We start from the raw sequence: 23,128 nt of genomic DNA on the forward strand, positions 1-23,128 counted from the left end.
CAGCCTTCGCAAATCAAAAAACTTTAACATCCTTTTTTTTCTCTGGAGTGCATTTAATGACTATTGAAAGACCGGCAAATGCAATCTCATATCTCATGACTTATTATGTACTGTTTCATATTGCTCAAAGAGGCAGCACTCCCACTCACACAACACGACTGCACAGAGTTTCTTGTGAATCGGAAATTGGAGGGCAGTGTAAATACAGTGCTAGGATACCTTCAGCTGTGCCTCTGACCCTCTCTGATTAAACCCAAACCACTGAAAGCTGTGTTTCTGCAGGAGGCACTGATATAACCCTGACCTTGAAGACTGATAAGTAAACAGAGGATAACTGAGCTCTTTAAAATTCATATTTTTTTTTTATTAAATATGTACACCAATATGGCCCTACTTTCTGTTGCACTACCTGCCTCGGTGGTCAATAGTGAAAAAAATCTTTTCAAGCATGTAATGTGTTTTTAAAATGGATTAAAAAAATGTGAGCCCACTTAATATTTTGTACAGTTGCTATGGTTTGCTTTGTTCAAAACTAAACCTATTCAAGAAAAAGATGGGGGAGGTAGAGGACAGGATGGAAGTAGTAAAAGAAAAATAGATAGAAGATGTTAATACATGTGAGAAAGAAATTGCCAGAAATTGTAACGTCAGCACCAAAAATACACACCAACGCACCAGTGACATTATCAAAAGAATGGGTATGTGATGGTATGCACCTCAACTTATATGCTTGTCTGCCCCTAGCATACTCATATTTTCAGTCCATGTGAACAATACTGACACTGCCAATCACCATTTCAATAAGAAGAGATCAATGGAAAGTATGACCCAGTTTATTGAGGTTTGAAACATAGAATGATAGAAGAATCTTCATTAAGTGTTGACCGTTATCAAGAGAGGAGATAGGCCAGGATGTTGTCAGAGTCTAGATGCTGGTGGTGGTGGTGGTGGTGGTGGTGTAAAGCTGGCAGGTCTTTCTGTTGAGTCTCCCTGAACATCATGCAGGTCATGGTGGTGATGGAGGAGGAGGAGGTGGGATGTGCAATAGTAGGTTTTGAAAGACAGAATGACAGGATTGCGATGACATTTAAAGAGCAGAGTCCAGGGAATGATTGACTCAACGAACTCCGGCAGAAAGATCAATGTTCACATATGGTGACGCCTGAATTGTGACTGTAGGGATTTTGACAGCCGTCGAAACAGCTTCAGCAGCATGTTCGTATATTGAATAAGTTTGAATTTTCTGTGAGTTTTTGTTATTGCTGCTCTGATCCTTACAGTACCCTCACAATACATCTTCACTCATTTTTTTTTACCTTATGGAGTGCAAGGCTTGCTTTCAGGTACCATAGGCAACTTTACATGTGAGTCAAGGTTTGTAACCCCACCGTTGATACATTAGTGACCAGAATGGTGAAAGAATGTATACTGTTACCTATGGCCTAATTTGTCTGTGCCTGTGAAGGCTGTAGACAGATCAACCATGATCCCTCACCAGCTTCCCACCCATGAAAACTACCATTAGTGCTATAGACTTTAGAGTATCTGATTTAGTAGGTTGCTTCCATAAAATTGGAAGCATCACGAGTGTCAGATTTGAAAACGGAATGGTAAAATATTTCCTGACTTTTTAGTCCCTGTATGAATCAACCTCCAGAAACACCATGTCCTACATTTCCAATAATGCAACTTCATATCATCTTTCATTAGATCTCCACACCTTTAATCTGTATCGTAGGCTTTTTGTGTTGAGTCTTTGTCATGGCAAGTAAACTGTAGTTTAAAATAGGTGGAGTAACTTTTTTTAAAAATTGGTGCAAATATATATATTAATGTATCCAGACCTATTGTGTACCTTTTATTGTAGATGAGGAGGTGCACATCTGGGGCTCATTACCAGATACTGTATGTCTGCACTGGTAAAGCTGTGAAAAATTGACTTTTCTTTACAAGAATGGACTTCTTCCTCTATGTCTATTTTTGAAAATGTTTAGAGGATTGAGGTAAGAGATCTTCATGGTTTAAACTATCAGGGCACATGATTTATCTAAGTGCAACGTACTGTGAGAGAACATTTTCTATTCAAACAATGTATCTAAGTATGAAATCATGAAAAAAGTATCTGTGTGTTAAATATATAATATTACCCAGTTTTACACAGTGTTACACAGTGTTACACAATGTTACACAGTGTTATACAATGTTACACAGTGTTACACAGTGGTATACAATGTTACACAGTGTTATACAATGTTACACAGTGTTACACAGTGTTACACAGTGTTACACAATGTTACACAGTGTTATACAATGTTACACAGTGTTATACAGTGTTATAAAATGTTACACAGTGTTACACAGTGCTATACAGTGTCACACAGTGTTATACAGTGTTACACAGTGCTATACAGTGTCACACAGTGTTATACAGTGTTATACAGTGTTACACAGTGCTATACAGTGTTACACAGTGTTACACAGTGTAACAGTGTTATACAGTGTTACACAGTGTTACACAGTGTTACACAGTGCTATACAGTGTCACACAGTGTTATACAGTGTTATACAGTGTTACACAGTGTTACACAGTGTTACACAGTGCTATACAGTGTCACACAGTGTTATACAGTGTTATACAGTGTTACACAGTATTATACAGTGTCACACAGTGTTACACAGTGTTACACAGTGTTATACAGTGTTATACAGTGTTACACAGTATTATACAGTGTCACACAGTGTCACACAGTGTTACACAGTGTTATACAGTGTTACACAGTGCTATACAGTGTTACACAGTGTTACACAGTGTAACAGTGTTATACAGTGTTACACAGTGTTACACAGTGTTACACAGTGCTATACAGTGTCACACAGTGTTATACAGTGTTATACAGTGTTACACAGTATTATACAGTGTCACACAGTGTTACACAGTATTATACAGTGTTACACAGTGTTACACAGTGTTATACAGTGTCACACAATGTTACACAGTGTTACACAGTGTTACACAGTGCTATACAGTGTTATACAGTGTTACACAGTGTTACACAGTATTATACAGTGTCACACAGTGTTACACAGTGTTACACAGTGTTATACAGTGTTATACAGTGTTACACAGTATTATACAGTGTCACACAGTGTCACACAGTGTTACACAGTGTTATACAGTGTTACACAGTGCTATATAGTGTTACACAGTGTTACACAGTGTAACAGTGTTATACAGTGTTACACAGTGTTACACAGTGTTACACAGTGCTATACAGTGTCACACAGTGTTATACAGTGTCACACAGTGTTACACAGTATTATACAGTGTTACACAGTGTTACACAGTGTTATACAGTGTCACACAGTGTTATAAAGTATTATACAGTGTCACACAGTGTCACACAGTGTTACACAGTGTTACACAGTGTTATACAGTGTTACACAGTATTATACAGTGTCACACAGTGTTACACAGTATTATACAGTGTTACACAGTGTTATACAGTGTTATAAAATGTTACACAGTGTTACACAGTGCTATACAGTGTCACACAGTGTTATAAAGTATTATACAGTGTCACACAGTGTCACACAGTGTTACACAGTGTTACACAGTGTTATACAGTGTTATACAATGATACACAGTGTTATACAGTGTCACACAGTGTAACAGTGTTATACAGTGTTACACAATGTTACACAGTGTCACACAGTGTAACAGTGTTATACAGTGTCACACAGTGCTATACAGTGTCACACAGTGTTATACAGTATTATACAGTATCACACAGTGTTACACAGTATTATACAGTGTCACACAGTGTCACACAGTGTCACACAGTGTTACACAGTGTTACACAGTGTTATACAGTGTTATACAGTGTTACACAGTGTTACACAGTGTTACACAGTGTTATACAGTGTTATACAATGATACACAGTGTTATACAGTGTCACACAGTGTAACAGTGTTATACAGTGTTACACAATGTTACACAGTGTAACACAGTGTTATACAATGCTACACAGTGTTATACAATGCTACACAGTGTTATACAATGTTACACAGTGTTACACAGTGTTATACAATGCTACACAGTGTTGCACAGTGTTATACAATGCTACACAGTTTTACACGGTGTTACACAGTTTTATATATGTAACATAGTGTTATACAGTGTTCAGGCATACACTGATTACATTAATTTCACATCGCTCCCACCATTGTTTAGCTTTTTAATTTGTTAGAAATAAAAACCATTTAGTTCATTTTGTGTATCAGCCAAATGTGTTTATCAGCCAAATGTGTTTATCAATTCTAAAAAAAATGAATTTATAAATACTAATCATGTTATCAATACATATTTAGATGTCCGATGCTACAGTTAAACTTAAAAAAACACGTTTTTATGTAGCTGGTGGGGTTATGCAAATGATGTTCTGTGTTCTTGAAAAATAAGGGGCAGGAGGCAGCACCTGGTCTCAGGTCTTTATTAGCAATCTGGTCAAAAAAAATACAAAGTTACAAATAACAAAAACATCAACTGGTGGTGTGTGTGTGCCTCTCCTGAGAAATGATGTGTTTTCCCATTCTTGCCAGGTTCAGTTAAATAAAAAGTAAATAAAAACTATTGGATGCAATAAACTTCAGTTTCATAGACATATGTAGACATAGCAGCGTAAATATTTACAAACAAAAACAAAACCAAGTACCCATAGCAACATATAAATTACATTATTTACACTGTTATATAAGTAATGGATCATAATTAAACACGCAGTTCAGAATAGTAACCAAGACTTTTATTTCAATACTGTAACAATAATAAACATAGAAAAACATAATATTGATCCACATTGAAGTCTGATTACGTTCTAAATAGTAATATACAGTAACATGCAGTGCTGTAGTGTTACCATAGCAACCACACCAGCTAGACTCAGTTTATAGACTGGTATGAATTAAACTCATCATTTACAAAATTGATTCAAACACATGGAAAAACATCTCCATATCTGGTAAGATACATATAAAAACATGAGCTGGTGGTGTGTGTGTGTGTGTGTGTGTGTGTGTGTGTGTGTGTGTGTGTGTGTGTGTGTGTGTGTGTGTGTGTGTGTGTGTGTGTGTGTGTGTGTGTGTTTGTGTGTTTCTGCTTAACATAGAGGGACCGCAAATAGCCTACAGCGGAGTTATTAAGCTAACTTGGCAATAAACTCAGCCCTTGAACAATGGATTACAAATGTACTCTAATTAAAAACTGTGGTTAACGATCTCAAATATTGGCATGATTTACACAGAATGGAACTGATACAGCTAAGAACAAGATACAAACATTCAAATCATGTTCGTATCACATCTAATCCAAAAAAAAAAAAATACAATTAATACAATTTCAATTTTTTATTTGTTTTTAGCTTCTGTATGTTTTGGGCAGATGGACTACATACATTTTAGAGCTTTTATCCAAAGTGTTTTCATGCAAGAGCTACCAGGAGAGATAGTGGCCTAACATTAGGAGCAATTGGGGCTCAGTATATTTATAAAACACTTATAGACATATAGATATGAGAGAATCACCCTTTAATTAATGAACAATCGCCTCCACCTGCTCCCCAAAATGTACATAGTCCACACACTGCAGCTCCCAATGCAGGTGTAATTTAATGGAATATCACAAGTGACGTTTGGAGCTTCTTGCTCCTCTTAAGACTTAAGACAAAATGTATAGTCGCCATCTTAAATACACAAAAGCCCAGGTCACCTTAAAGTCACATGATGTTCCAATCCCACTCTATATTTACAGATGTACATATAAGTGTAAAAAACAGATAATGCAAACCATAATATAGCATATATAGTACTATGAAATAAAAGAAAACATATAGAAAAAATATTATAATAAATAATGTATATACATATATGTGCAAGTGGATCCATAGACATATACAGTAGATGAGACCCCCAGAGCACGAAAGCAAAACACCAGGTCATTTATTTATTTGGTCCAGCACCTGCTTTCTTATTCCAGATGTGCGTGTCTACTACATAACTTCCCCAAAATAAACAGCTGTTATCAAAATGTACAAAAAAACAGAAATAGATTTGAATCATGCTGTGTGGGAAAAGGACACTGTTGCTTCATTAACAATCAAACAAATAGTCCCCCCCTCTGTGTACCTAGAGGGAGAACATGTCTCTTAAGGTAATAGCCTAGCAAGGACAACCAGGCTTACAAAGCAGTGTAGGTACGCCACCCACCGAAGGGTCCCTGTGTTGGATCGCCTCCAAGAAGAGTTTCAGCTTTCGGTTTTTACACTCGAGTGAGCATCCATGTTCATGTGAGGATGTGTCCTTGTAAGTCTTCAGCTGACCTACAAATCGTTGCTGTTTTTTAAGTGTAGCAAAGGTATTACAAGCGTTTAAAGGAAAGTTACAGGACTTTTACCTTGTTATTTTATAAAGGTTAATATATAGCAGATTGTCTGCACCGTGAAATATATTTACAGCTGAGAGAAATTAATTTACTGTAGCTATTATAAATGAAAACCCTACTTTGAATCCACTTTGTCATCATAAATGTATAACCTCGCATCCCACATATACTGCAATCTGTTATGTTTGAAAGCCACTGCTCCTGTGTATTGATTCCACACAAACACACACACACACACTTTCACACACTTTTTTTTTTTTTTTTTGTCTTCTGTCCCCACCATAATACCACAAATGCCCCAAGGATGCCATTGACCCCACCGCTGCCACTGAAGTGGAAGTGACTGATGCTGTAACAAAAGCTGTGACAGCGTAAATGGAGCTGAGAGTCTTTTAGCTGCAAAGTGTTGCACTCTTGTTATAACGCCACCACTCCAAACTGTTAATGTTTAAATCCCCCCCACCCTTCTGCTGTGAACATCGGCGAGAAAATTAGGCCGCCGAAAGTCAAAATAAGCCCAGTTAATAAACAGGCATTTGGCAGTCAAAAAGCAATTTTGAATAAAGTGTAAACTTCTGCTTCCATTGGCTCACAAGTTGGACTTTTTTTCTGTGTTGTCCTGCAGCTTTGGCAGAGCTTTCTCAGTGGGATCCAAAGATTTGTCATGAAAATTCAGCAGATGTGTTGCTTGGTGGAACAGTTAAGGTTCGGCAACCCGACTCTTGTATCAAAGCAACATTTTTTTTTGCGAAACTCAGTCTGTTGTAATTGCAGCGGCTCACAGTTTCGGCTCATTGTCTCAATCCGTTTTTGAATGTCATGAACCAATGTGCGTGGGCAGATTAACAAAAGGAACCTGATGACTGTTCGAGAGCTTCATTTGCATATGTACAATGTGCCTAGTTACCAAATTGTCAATATTACAAGCAAGCTGTTAACATGATTGGGAATAGCTCGGATGCCATTAATACTTCCATTTATATGCTGTAAATCAGTGGATTACTATACATTCCAATTATCTATATTTCAATACTTTCTATAAAGCAACTGAGAATTGTAATGATGCTGCCAGTACTATAAAATAACCCTTATTACTGCTTTTCAAAATAAACACATTTCCAATTAACCAAAAAAAAAGGTTTACGGGAAATGTATTTATCATTTTATTCTTCTATGCATTTCAGAATTCACCTGCTAACCGAGGCTCTATTCACTGCACTGTGATTCTGGGGCCACATGCAGCCATTATTGATCTCATGTGGGCTGGACCTAGGGCTGGGCAATTAATCGAAAAATAATCGAAACCGACATTTAGAAATTCTAATCGACTTAATCTTGCTCATGTCAATGAATCGTGGTGTTCACTGTTGCCATGACAGTAAAGGTTCCATATCTTTAAGGAATTTTAACACTTGTCTCCAGTGATCATTTTAACCCAAACAATGATCTTTTCATAGTTCTTATCAAGTAAACTAGACATTGACCACAGCGTCACATCTTAAAACATCATTATTTTCACTCCCTAAAGATACTCATGTGTGAGGGCAGCAGTGTAAAATACAAAACACAAGAAAATGTTAAAATACATTATTGTTCATCAAGGGAGGAGATAATCGTTCATTAATCGTAATCGAGGTTGAAAGTTCAATTAATCGTGATTTTGATTTTTGCCATAATCGTCCAGCCCTAGCTGGACCATTAAAATCCACTGCATAATAACCTATAAATAATACATAATATATATTGTGACTGTACTATAATAAACCATCTATTCACAAAACAGATGTACAGCCTGATGTGCCTTAAGAAAGATTACATAAAACGTCCCAAACGTACAGAATTTTTGAAGACAGGGCTGTCAGTTTGGGGTTACCATGGTAACAGATACTGATAAAAATGTGTCCTTAACATCTGAATCACGTTCCAAGTCAATTATCTCAAGTTTGACGTCCACAGGAAGATCAGAAGACTTGATTGTGAATGGAGAGCAGAAATAAGGGAGAACAGCTCTGTGTTTTAGTGAAAAATTAGACTTAGTATTCAGCAATTTATTTTAATTTGCAAAGTTATCCAGTGGACTGGATTGGACCCTTTGGTGGGCCGGTTCTGGCCTATGGGCCATATGTTTGACACCCCTTTCAGCATGCTCCTAAAGCAGTGGTTTGGAGCTCAGAGTCTGCATATTATCATCTAACCCAAACACCACTCCGGCTGTTTTCACTGATTAGTTCCTCCTCTCTGGTTGAAGGTTTGCTAATCAGCAGGATGATTGTCCACCTCGACTGAAAAACATTTTCAAATGTTCAATGAATGAAGAAGTGTCTTTATGTAAAGGAGAGGAGGGTTTGTTGTGTATGATAAACATGGTGGTTTAATTGTATCCTCAGTTTGATTGCATCCATTTCCGTCAAGTATGAACACCAGATATGAGTTTTACAGATTTGTCATGTAGTGTAGTTAATCTAAAAACGACTGCAGGACCACTTTGGTAAAAATGCCATTTCTTTTTATTCCTTCACAGGTGTACACAGGGGGACGTGGTCACACACACGGCATGGTTAAACCGGTCAAGCATACTGTACGCCGGAGAAGAAAAATGGTCGGTGGATTCCAGAGTGAGTCTGGTGACCCTTAATCAAGAGGAGTTTACCATCAAGATTGAAAACGTGGACATGACAGATGAGGGCCAGTACGTGTGCGCAGTCCAGACCAGCAGTCGACCGAGAACCACTGTGGTGCACATCCTCGTCCAAGGTAAAAAAAACATCTCTAAATAATACTGAAAAACACTACTAAACCTACTGCTGCTACATGCCAATACACTACTAAATAATAACAGGAATAATAGGAAGGTACAGGTAGAGTATAGACCTGCTACTGTATGTCTTTGGTTGGTGTTTCATCTAAAATTGTAAGACTTTTTTCCTCTTACATGCTCCTTTGTATTGTCATATATGGTGTTCTGCTCTGCACTTGATTGATGGCTGTGTTATTCCTGAGCACAGCACACGAGGGCATAAGTGAACAAAACAAACCAGGGAGAGAAAAAAAGAAGAAGAAAAAAAAGATGTGTGCTCTCTTTCTTGAATCTCATTTTCTCATTCATTGCTCCACTGGAGCAATTAGGGGCTAAGTGCCTTGCTCAAGGAGAGGGAGGAGAGAGTGTTCCTTGTTCACCACATTAGATGAGGTTAATGGGGAATACCAGATGTTAAGATCATTTGCTTAAAATGATGGTGTGGACCTGCAGTAGTGTCCTCGTAGAGATGCTGTGCACTGTGCTGTGTACACATACTGTAGCATAGCGGGGCAGTTTAATGCTACCAATTTGATATGGAAATGAGCCATGTAGCATAAAATGTGGTGCATAAGATGTCAGTCTGAAGTTCATAACAGAGAAAGAAGCACATCATATACATGCTCTCACATGTGATGATATGATTAGTTTTAAGCTTCTGTTTAAGTCTAACTCATCCAATGTATTTTGAAGAATCTTCTTGAAACAAATTCCTTTTTTTGGGGACTTTTAGTTAGTCAGCAGTAAAACTAATTAATTTTATTTTGATTAAGGTAAGCCAATATGATGACTGTTTTTTATTCCTATGACAACCATGACCATAGCACCTCTAATTTTCAATACATTTAACTGAGACAACAGATAATAATTACATGTTAGTTCATAGTCTATTAAATGTAGACTTTTGCATACACTGACACTGTATCTTTTGAAGAAAGTAAACTACATCAAACTCTTCTATTCTTCTGTATATCATCTTACACAAAATAATCTCTCTTAAATACTCCTGGCAGTTATTATTGTTCCTTTAAGCTTTGCATGATTATGCACACCTGAATGTGAGACAGGTCCATAGGAGGAGAGCACAACTTCCCACAGTCTCCACTATACTCATCAAGTATGAACATCATTACAGCAGCTCCATACATATACAGTCAGAGCTGATGGGTGAATTATCCAATCAGAGGCACACACAATTAATACCAACTTTTTTTGTGATATTTTATCTATTTTTAATGCACTCATTTTTTGGTTTAAAAATGAATTTATAAAGTAAAGAGCAGTTGAATCCACACAGTTGGCAGTGTGTGTGTGTTTACTCAGTGTATTCCACTCAATAATGTAACTATATACCTGATAAGTGTAAGCAGACTGAAACCTAAGTAAATGTGGTCGAAATTCAATGAAGTAATGAAGCAGGTCTCACATAAGCACTTTGAATCACAGGCTCCTTAAGTCCTTTACTCCTAAATACAGTATTTAGTACACTCTGAACAATGTGCAGTAAATCACAGCTTTTAAGAAATAAGCTATTACTGTAAATGTTTAATTTATTTTATTTTTTATTTTATTTTATTTATTTAACAGGGAGTCCCAGTGTTAGCCAGATAACTCAATTTCATCAGCAGTACCCAGCCAGCATGTCCATGTGGGTCCCACATGGGTTAAATGTGGGCTACATGGGTTTGAACTGGGCAAATTTTGCGGGTCCCACATGGTTTCAGTAACATGGGCTGACTGTATGAGCCCCATAAGGGATGTAAGTGGGCTAAGTGGGCATGGGCATAAACAGAGCAAATTCTATTGGCCCCATATTGTTTCAGAAACATGAGACCCACATGTGTAAATCGCCCAGTTGGGCCCCACCTGAAACCCAGTCAGAACCCACTTGAAGCCCATGTGGGCAAACACAGGTGGAGCCACCACACTGAGGACAAACCTATGTGGGACCCATATTGCAGCCAAAATGTAACCCTTATGGGGCCCACATGGACATGCTGGCTGGGTATAAACATAAAAAACAGTATTTTTAACTGTGTGTGCAGATGACTTTATTTTCTTCAGTGAGGTGTATCGTTTATCTAGACATGTGAAGATGCTTTTTAAGCATGATGGCTGTTTTTTGCCTAATGGATTTGGTCAGATTAGATGAGTGATGATTAATTACTGGACTGACATGCACTACTGAACTGTGCAGAGACGTATGAAGAAAACAGGCCTAAAATTTCTCACTAAGTGGTGAGAATTACTTTTCTATTTTCACTAATTGGTAGACAGTTGTAACCTACTGTGCCTCTCTCTCTTGACTCTGTTCACACACTCATCATCATATGTTTGGCCTCAGCTGACCCGCTTTCTTCTGAAATTGAACAAATGTATTTTTAATCAAAGGTGAAGTCATTTTAACCATGTCTTGAAGCATGCCAAATAAATAACTAAATGACATTTTCAATTTGATGAAAATGAAGCGTTTACATGCCCTAAACAATGTTATCAAGAGTCATAAAGTAGTAGTGACATTTTTCTATTATTATGTAGACTTTAATTTCAGTGCAGTTTTAATGTTTTACCTTGTTTGTCTTTTTATTCAATTCATGCAAATTCTGGAGTAAGCAGGTCAGGTCAGGCGGGGGGGGGAGTAAGAAGCTGCACCTGTCCTCAGGAACTCAGTGTGTTGCTGAAGAGCACTTTAACTGGAGTGGGCACAGGGGTCACACAGTTCAAAATGTAGATATATCCTGGAGCATCTTTTTAACCACCAGCTCACCCCTCTTCTACATTAGTGAGGGTTACTTACATTTTATTAAAGCTAAGGACAGCCTGGAAACTATTACTAAGATAGAGTCTCAATGTCCTGAAAGATTATATTTCTTTATCTTTTTATTATTATCTTAAAACATATCTTTTAGGACTTCAGGGGTTTTATGTAATCCCCCCCCTGAAAGTTCCCACTTTTAGAAACCAAAGTTGGAAACTAAAGGAACTGTTATCTTCATCAGTACCGCCATAGTAACACATAACAAAGCTTTCAGATGCTCTGCTGATTATGATTGGAAGACTACCATATAAATGATGGAGTTTGAAGTGCATCCACAAGTATTTAATTATTGTTTGTGTGTCGTTAATCATCCAGCTGGCTTTTATATGATGAAAGAGCATCTTCCTTCTAAATGTGAAGGGAAAACGTTCAAGTTTTCTGTGTTCTAATCTTTGCAGTTATTTATTGGAACACCTGAGAAGTTGAGAACTCATTTGTAATGTAACTGACACTGTGGTGTTGGTGATGTCATTTATTTAAAATTCACAATAAGAAACCTCTCACAGTCATCTGGATCTTTTTGTAATGTATATGCAGCATGATTTAATTGTCTTGAAACTGAAGCACTAACTAGATCACCGTATCTATGTATGCATAGCTGGCAAACAGATTGTTTTGCTGTTACAAAGTCTAAATGAACCAGAAGCTCTAATGACACAATCAGTATAACTGGCTTCATAAACACTTGTTTGTGGATTTTTAAAAAGAGCTCATTATATAGAACTGAGCTCTCCTTTAGAATAATTGATCAGAGGGTCTTGATGGTTCTCCAGCATGAGCAGTCAGTCCCTGGAACCGTGCCCCCATCACAATAACTCATCTGATGTCAAACGGCGGCGTTTGATTCAGATGACTTCATAGATTATTTATCAAGAAGTAAGATCTCAGTAGAGAACTGCTCACAGTAGCGTAGAGAACCTTGACTAGAGTGTTTAAAGCCCGATCACATCAATCCAGAAAATGTTGTTTAAGAATCCTACATACTCATGTGCCTCATTTACTCTTATATGCTCAGAAAATAAATAAGAGAAAAATACAGAAACTCTGCTGTTTGTTCTTAAATTGGATACACGTTCCAAAGCTACAAGTCAGTCACAGTAGACCTGTCATGATAACTACTTTATTTGGACGATATATTGTCTCAGAAATAATCGTGATAAATGATATAATTGTCATTTGAAGATCATTTTATACCACTGATATAATGATAATATAATAGTATAATAATATAAGGGGGTGGGGGTTGGATTGGTGAGTGGGAGCTACACTTGTGTAAAAACACAGACTGTCATTATGGTTGGGGACAGAGTTATTAACCTTTAATTCTTCTACAGTCTCCACTCAGGACGTACACAGTGAGGAATGGAGGACACTACTTGTTTAGTCAATGTGACATGAATAGCCTCTTAGCTGCTAATGTGAAGTGTGGCAATACTGAGGTAAAAAAAAATGATCAAGCTCATGTCCATGTATCATATGATAAGTCCATATATAGACATGATGATGGCGATAATTACGTTATTGTATGATAAGTCGATAATTATTGTGACAGACCTAATTAGCATTAAGCATTAGTCATTAGGAAACAACACAATAAGTAAGTAAATAACTAAGTCAAGTTCATTTATAGAGCAGATATCGTGTTTGTTATGTATATTTATATATATTTGGTTCAAATTATTATTATTATTATTATTATTATTATTAAAATCTAACGTATTGATATGATTATAACGGATATATGGTCCGATGTGTTGCTATTGTGCTCCGGGGGTCCTATCTATATGTCTATGGATCCTTTGTACATATATCATTATTTGTGTGTATTTATATATCATTATTTATATATATATATATATATATATATATATATATATATATATATATATATATATATATATATATATATATATATATATATATATATATATATATATATATATATATATTCTAACTTTTTTTGTTTATCACATATAATGTTTTATTTTGTTTTATAGTACTACTATTATGGATTTTCTTTACACTTTTATGTACACCTGCAAATATAGAGTGGCATTGACACATCATGTGACAGGTGACCTGGTTCTTTGTCTATTTTTTAAGATTGAGACTATACATTCTTGTTTGAATCTGAAGAAGCGCAGTAGGCTCAAAACATCACTGTGATATCCTATTAAATTATACCTGCATTGGGAGATACAGTGTCTGCTGTTACAAAGCTGATATCGTGAAATGATTCATCATGACAGACAAAGACCAAAAACCGAGACGAAATATAAAACTAATTTATAAAATGGAGAGAGGTCTAAAGTTTAGGAGCCACGACAGCAAAGTCATAATCTCATTTAGTTTCGAGCCTGAAGCGAGGAACAACCAATAAGCCCTGATCACAGGAACTCAGAGACCTGCTGGTGATGTAAGGCTGCAGCAGAGCGCTCATACTGGTGTCAGAGCTCTAAGAGTAACCTCAATAATCTTGCATTGTGTTCTGAATTTGATGCGGAACCAATATAATGATTATAATATAATATAATGAAAACAAAAGAAGTTTTGCTGCAGCATTCTCAGACCACTTGTAAACAATGCAGGGATGTCTCGCTCAGTCCCAATCGAGCTCTTTTTGGCGCATTCCCAGTCCCAGTCCTTTAATATTGAGTGTCTCCATTGAGTGCATTTACTTAAATGACACAGCAGCTCAGTGCTCAGTCTACAGAGCAATCTAATAATGAGATAAGACACAAGTTGATTCATCCTGAAAGACCAAAATAATTATATACGCAACATAAGTGTTATTAGGGACATTTTATTTTTCACAAGCTTGATACAGATACTGGAGGTTCTGTTTCAAAGCTATTAGATTAATGATTTTTTTGCTACAGAAGGTTTATCGTGCTTATTTTCTGAAGCCCTTGTGATTAATGGGCGTACTCGGTGACACCTCCAGGGTTGAACCTTTTGTACTCTGCCCGGAAACGCTTAAAAACCCCGTTAACAAAACTAAACTGGCCATTTCACGGTCACTTCTTGATGACCGTACATGAGTAGTCTTAACTCAGTGTTTCCTGGTGGTAGCAGAAGAGGGACAATAGCTGACTCATTGAGGCAGCAAAGAAATACTTGAGCAGTAAAGGTCAGGTACTGTACTATACAATGTGAGGGGTGTATGCTGCTGCCGCCACTCTCTACCGATCAACACAGGGAATGAAAGTATTTCCCACCTGACTGAGGCCTATCTGTCAGTCTTCCAGCCTTGTAGCAGATGGTGTAGAAAGAAGATGCTTCTTGGATAGTCTATCACCAGTCCTCCCTTTGTTGTACCCCTCACAGGACGCTTGTTTATCCAAACTTTTTTTTACTTTTTATGTTTACTGTATTCCTACGCAGAATACAAGAGCTCAAAAGTATGTTTTTGCCACACTGGAGGCGGGGCACAAAGATGCCAGTCTGTTCATCCAACACATTGGACCAAAGCAACATATCAGCTATAAACTATTGCACAGATTGCCGTGAAATGTGTCAGATATATTCATGGCCCCGAGAGGATTATTCATAATATCTTCTTGATTCAACTCAGGCAAACAAACAAAAAAGTTACTTGTACTCTATATAAGAAATATCAGAGTTTATTTAAGCACATATTCACACTTTGAGGATAAACTCTACTGCCATGTATGACTCAAAATGCATTCAGAATAATAGGTTGTTCATTATACACCCCACATAGAAAGCTTGTTTATCCAAACTCTTTATTTTTTATTCATTCATTCATTTTCTCTGGTCTGGAGCCAATCCCAGCTGTCATTGGGCGAGAGGCATACACATGGTACACCCTGGTCAGGTCACCAGTCCATCACATTGCTGACATAGATCTTCATTTTTTTATGCTTACTGTAGTCCTGCAAAGAATATGAGCTCTCAAAAGTATGTTTTTTGCCACACTGGAGGCGGAGCTCAAAGATGCCAGTCTGTTCATCCAACACATGGGACCAAAGCAACATATCAGCTATAAACTATTGCACAGATTGGACAGAGATTCATGGCCCCCAGGGGATGATTCATAATTTCAAGCAAAAAAAAAAAAGTCACTTGTACTCTACATAAGACATATCAGACTTTAATTAAGCACATATTCACACTTTGAGGATAAATTCTACTGCCATGTAATTCATGACAACAGGTAAATTATTATATTGTCTGAACACATTCATGTTCCAGAGGAAATACGTATGATTTTAATGACCTGGTAGCCTGTCAGGGCATTTCAAACATGTTTAACTCCAAAGCTGGAATAATAGAAGCAAAAAGTAAGTGCAGAATATGTGATGTTCTATTTTATCCAAGCCTTTCATACTGTGGCAGATAATTAATGCCCAGTCACTGAATAACACTCAGTTTTTTTTTAGAAGGAGCACACCAGTTAATACAACTCTCACCAGGATTTTATATCTCTATGCAATGTTGACAATCCAATAAAATGTATTTTTCTTTCTTTCTTTTATTTTCTCCAGCAAAAACATGAGTTTCAGATGGTTGCTTATATTAGTTCATCCTCTCGCAGTATATTCAGTTCATTCTCCCGAGTGCATTCTTTATTGTGTTGGGTGGTCATTGTTTTCGCCTTGCAGACAGGATAACACTGGGGTCACTTTCCTTTTCAGGCTGCGTTACCGTCGTTGCAGACCATATCCTCAGATTGCGCTGACTTTGTGGAGAACTTGTACTGTTGCGCCTGCAGCTTTACTATCTTTAAAAGCATATATGTTGTGGCTGTGTTTCCAATTCTCTCAAATAGCCTTACATGACATGTATCCATGCAACCCACCAAATGCCTATTAAACTAAATATCTAGAGATTAGTGGCAGTGTATTTTCAGTGGAGTACATACATGTATGTGAATGAGAACAAGTAAGCCAAAACTGATAACTGATTTTTTTTTTTTTTTTTTAATATCAGACATAAAAGCACAAAAAAGTGGTTAATTTTATAGGATTTTCTCATAGGCTTACATTACATAACTTGTGGAATGTGTTGTATGTGTTCCCTTAAAGAGGGGCTAGTTTGTTTTCTGACCTTATGAAATGTTTGCAATTGTGTGAGCTAATTAAACACATTCTAGAGAAATAATTAAAGAGTATTACAATCTCCCACCTCCACATTTCTAACACATTTGTAAGGGACCATAAGTTTAATTCTCAGTTCAACAAAAGACTTAATATTGTTTACTTTTTGTCAGAATTCCAACAGTATTTCAGTGTTGACTGTAAAAAGTCTCTCGACGGCTTCATTAAAATACACGGTGTCATGATTGTCACCGCTATGCAATTTATTGTGTAGAGCCAGCCTTTGTTGAAAGTGACACAACACACTAAATTGTGTCCAGTTAGGAAATTGTGTTTTGGGTGTACAGTGAAATAATGAGAGAGAGAGAGTTTGTCCAGTGCAGTGAAGAATCATCCTTTCATCGAGGCTACTCATTAATCCTGCTGCCTAAAAAATCACAGCAAAGTGTCCACGCTGTGCTGTTTGGATGAACTCTGATCCATGTGGACAGTGTCGGCTCCAATCCCTACTGTTAATATGTTATGCTCAATCCATCCCTGTAGGGAAATTCTCTTTTAGCTCGCCCCATCTGTGAGCGGTCAGAGGCCAGGGTCAGCAACAGAGCAGCAGCCCCTGCGGCTGATGGGGATTTACAATACACCTCAGGGAGGTGGATGCTCGCTGTGACATCGATTTGAACTGTGGAAGATGTGTCCCCTCACGAGTACACTAGTGATAAAAACTCATCATGGATGTCAGTGGGTAGCTGTCATGTAAACTACAATAGCTGTTTCTCTGTTTATCTTACATGATGGTGAAAATGTGTCCTTGTGTTTATTCCACAAATACTTCAGATTTAACCCTGGAGAGAAATCACATAGAAATCACTAGTACGTTAATGTTTGCTGTATTACAGTTCTTTAACTGAGTGTGTCACTGAGAGATGTTTACAGTGTGTGGGTGGAGAGATATCTGAAGGAGAACTTTCCATTTGAGTTGTCGGCTTCCTCTTTGTCAGTCCAGAATAGACATACACACAAAAGTCTTCAGGAGTTGATTTTGGTGAACAGTAAACTCTGCTCTGTGTCGTCTGTGATAAATAGACTTTTGCCACATTAAGATAATTGATTTATTGAACCCTCGTGCAATGCTCTGACTCATGCCAAACAAATGCTGTCATGTGTCATGTGGCATGGTAATTACTAACTAGTGCTAACAAATAAAATACTCGATGTACAGCAACATTCAGTGATCATTTCACCTAAAACTAAATATTAAAAAAAAAAAGAAAGACAAAACATGTTGGTCCATGCACTCAAGATTGACACACAGAGGTGTTTTATGATCTGATGCTGTTATCAGCAGGATGACATCATTTGTCTCTACCTTTCAAAACTGTTACATATCACTGATGGATAATAAATATGTTTTATGATGTGACAGCACTACAAATAAACACAGATTAGGTTTAGTTACAATGACCTCCCTGGTGATGATAAAAAACAAACAAACAACTTTGGAAAGAGTGATCTCACATTTTTGCTCTGTAATAACGTCAACTGATTTCCCGCCTTTGCTCTTGTCATTATTACTTCAGCTGCTAGAGGGCTTTTAACACTGGAACATAAATGTATGTGTTGTTTTCAAGCACTTCCAAAAACAACTTTTTTTTTTTTCTTGTGAGGACAATTAAAAATGAAAATCCAAAGAAGCAGACAGATGCACACTAGAAGCTACAGCATCTATATTCACTTGACAGATGTTTCTGTCTTCTGCTTGGTGCTGGTCAGTTAACTACAGATGGCAATAGTGATTAATGCTGGTTTAATGACAGGTGGGAGATAAAGTGGCTGTATTTATATATGTGATAAGGTGAGAGGACAGCAGCAGTATCACTGTGCTGTCTACTGTGCCTCAAAACTACTGTAGGACATGTCTAACAGCCTAACTGCAGGATGAGCATTACTGCACATATTTGAATGTACTTACAGGCCTATACACTGCACCTGGTATAACATGATCATACCACTGAAACATAAAACTAGATGTCAATAGAAAAGCAGTAAAAGAAAGGGTTTTTCTTGTGTTATGTACAGTTATACTACAAAATGTAAATGACTGCTTTCCAACTGTTTACAGGTTAAAAAAAGAAATGTATTACACAAGTTCCACATGCATTGTTTAGATTTTATTGCATTATTGCATTGTGAATTACATGTAATTGGCAGCATGTTGTAGGATTCAACAGCCCACATGGTGGACAATATATTTTATTACAATACCTGCTAGTTGACTCGATTTTGAAGCACTGCAATATTCTCACAAAAATGATGTGAGGTTACACCTCTATTAAAAAGACATTTTAAATGCTTTATATGAAATTGAGGCCACGGAATAGCAATGTGATGCTAAACACACACACACACACACGCACACACGCGCGCACACACATTCAGACAAACAGTGTGATCAGCACTTTCTATTTTACTGCCAAAGTAAAACCGCTACAACACAATGCCCCACTTGGGATTTGTTGGCTTGTAACATAACTTGTTACAAGCTTATTTTCATTGAGGTGCACAGGAAATGTTTTCAGTGTTGAAGTATTTCTATTTCTACAAAGTTTGCAGCACACATAATCATCATTGCATTTATAATGCTTCTCTTCTTTGGCTTTTCAATAGATACATTTTATTTAAAATTCTGAATTTACACTCTGAACAGGGTTCCACTGTGTCAAAATTAGCAAGATCACCACAGAACCGTTCAGCAATTCTCTAGCTCGACAGGTTCTGAATTCATCTGAAAAAGCTGTTGTTTTTATAACACAGAGCTCCGGCCTTGGCCTCTTGGCACCACAGTTAAATCGAGGCAACACTCGCATACTCGTTGTATGCTTTTGTTATTCGAGAAGCGTAAACAGGGATTAAGCTGACATCCAATAAATTATTCATAGAGATTTTGTCTTACAAACAACTCTGATGTGACTAAAACGTGTTAAAGCTCCGGTGACACTCTATTCATACATCTTTAGTTGATGATCCTCACATGTTAAAATAGAGATGTGGATGTTACTTTGAAATGGAAATGGAAGCTCGGACAGTTCTGTCAGGAGAAAAAAAAAAGAAAAAAAACTATATTTATTCATAAAAAACTAGTAAGTGTGAGGCATCCAGAAGAAATGATTATTGTCATACTGTAAGTAACCATCAAGCAAGTCTTCAGATGTCTTGAGGGCGTGTGTGAAACTTGAGACATTCAGAGACATTTTCAGATGTTTTCATGAGGAGTATGTGTCTAAATATGAGTGTTACACAAAGTACAAAGGCAGCTATCATCTGAATATTCCAAGTAGTAGTCTGAAGACATTAACTAGCTAAAGCAGACATACTGCATGTCATTAAGATATCAAGTCATTTAAATAATACACAAACAGTGACAGTGTAAAATAAAATTAGCATTGCATCAATTTTCCTCAAAGGATACGTTCTGGTTATTCAAGTCAAAACTCTCACATAAGCAGATGTTCATGAAGGAGATGTTAGTGACTTTAATCAAACATATCTGTGCATGTTACTGTAAAAGGTTTTTGTAACTCTCAGATATTAGTATCAAGGACAAAATCAGTCTTGGGTATTATCCAAAGTTACCTTTGTGAAATTCACTCAGACATAGTTTCCTCGCTGAGAATAGTAGCTTCAGCTTGAACTTTAGAATATTTTTGTCCAGACTGAGGACAGTAGATTTGTCCCCATTGCTTTCATTGGAGTCACTCCAGAAAGGAATCTCTCCAATAACTTGTCCAATAATTTCTTAAAATACAAATACAGAATGGATATGTGTGTTTTGTATTAAGAAATATTTGGGAATTATTATCTTCAGCACAATATTCACAGTTACACGTTGATTTATTATAACCTCTACATGCAAGTAAGGTTATGGCCAGATTCAACATTGAAAATGTTGGAAGATTTTGGCTCATCTGTGTTACACTATAATGTAATGTCCTTGGAGTGCATGGAGATCAATGTAGTCACAACTGATATTAATCAAATGTAGTGCAGTAGCTGTTTAAACATGTGTGTTCACAACTGGACGATTGGCTGCTTCGACACACTGTTGATGTGAGGTGTGAATGAGTTTATTCACCAACAACGTGAAAGAAACCAACATTGTGTTATACACAGATGAGTGGCTTCATGTGGGTTGGTGTGACTTGAAAATGGAATACCATACGTGGAAACAGTACACTTAATATAAGCAATATAAAACAAACTTTTTTAATATAAGATCACAATATGTGCGTACTTGGTTGAAATATAAATAAAAGAGACGTCTAGATGGAGGAATTGTGTTTTAGCTCATGAGTTACTGGAGAGCAGCTCAAAGAGAAATCTCTCTGAGGTTTGAGTGTATAAGTTTGGACAAGAGAGGCAGAGTTTTGGTGTGTTTTTCATAAAAAAAAGTTTTGATGAATATTTATTCTGTGTGTTTGGGACTTTTAAGGTGTCACTGACTTTGACTTGATATGGTAAATCACATTCCTACGCCAGAGGATTAAGTTTTGAGTTTTAAATGCAAACCCACACAAATATAACTTCAACACAACAACCTGAAATTCTTCTATCAAATTATCTTTTTTATCTTCCTATTCCTTCAGTAATGTCATTATGTCTATAAGATTAGTAGAGCATATATCATTGCATAGTTACAATAAACTTCATTAACTCTTAAAAAAACAAAAAAACATTTAAAGATGTAACATGATGTTCCAACTTCATCAATAGAGGGCAGTATTGTCACATGTAACACAATTAAAATCTTAAAATTATCACACAGCTATCAAAGTGGCACCATTCTTTAAGCATTTCTATGTCAAACAAGCGGACATATAGACTGCAGGAAATAGCAGTGAACCTGTTTCACACCAACAGTTTTCTCCGGAGTTTTGTGGTTATAGTTAGTCGTAACAGCTAACTTGGTTAGCATCACCAGGTTGCCGGTGTAGACTGTGGTAGATCCAACCTCCCCCACTCCGTCCTCTTGCTCCTCCTGATGCCCATATAAGTAGAATCTATGTTTTGATTTTTCCCGGCATGCACCTGAAATTTTCAAGATGGCCATGCTCAGATCCAATACTATTGGCTTCCGAGCAGCAGTCCACAAACCAATGGGTGACGAAACAGTTTAAGGCTCTATCTCCACAATTCAGTACTGCATAGTTATCAGACTTTTCACATGTTTTCTGTAACCATTTTCCAACATTTTGTTTAGAAGTAAATCAATGAATTGACATTACACAGACTTTAAGTATCTGCGGTTTGTCAGTTGTATTACCTTGTACAGTGGAAATGCATACATTTGAGATTGCAACGTAGTTTACAATTTCTACATGTGCCTGCTATATCAGTTATATACAGATATCCGACATGTTTATTCTGATTTATTATGTTCATGTTTTACAAGGATTGTGGTTGTAATGTGGTTTAGGCATCAGCATGATTCTGATCAATCATCTGCAGCAGGTTCTCCTTGAACAATCACTGAACAGTCATAGCATAGAATCTACACCTTTATTATATAAACTAGTTTAATATTATAATTGTTATTAGTTTCAGCTGCAATATCGTGGAATGTAGCCTACTGTTCTACACTTGAAGTTACTTTTCCACACTTACTGTGGGCTTTGATCCATGTTTTTTTCTCTTTTTTCCTGAGAAGATGTGGATTCCATATCTGTTGATTTTTTTCTCCCATTTAAAACAACCACCTCTTATTTGATTATTAGAGCATTTTAGTGATTCCTGTGAGTGATATATAAAGTTGCCAATCATAACAAAAGCTGTGATCCAGATATACGAATTTACACTGTCGATTGTAACCATCTGTCTTTACCTTGGAAAAGCACTCTCAATGGACTTGGTAATATCTTTCCTGTCTGAATTATAGATCTTTCCATTGCTTGTTCAGAGGCAATTTGCTCTGTGTTCCTTTAAGAGTGCTGTGTGGGTTTTTTTTTTAAACAATTTGATGCCA

General features: G+C 36.9%; 1 protein-coding gene across 3 annotated transcripts in view; it reads left to right on the forward strand.

Annotated features, from left to right (window-relative positions):
• The window catches only part of ntm (neurotrimin), a 482,411-nt gene that overhangs the window by 422,740 nt on the left and 36,543 nt on the right, over positions 1 to 23,128 (forward strand). For all 3 annotated transcript variants that reach the window (XM_062433658.1, XM_062433657.1, XM_062433659.1), the window contains one exon: positions 8,959 to 9,191. In XM_062433658.1, the coding sequence (XP_062289642.1) occupies positions 8,959 to 9,191 (233 nt within the window). The remainder of the gene's footprint in view (positions 1 to 8,958; positions 9,192 to 23,128) is intronic.

Source organism: Scomber scombrus, chromosome 14 (assembly GCF_963691925.1).
Source record: "Scomber scombrus chromosome 14, fScoSco1.1, whole genome shotgun sequence".
NCBI lineage: Eukaryota > Metazoa > Chordata > Actinopteri > Scombriformes > Scombridae > Scomber > Scomber scombrus.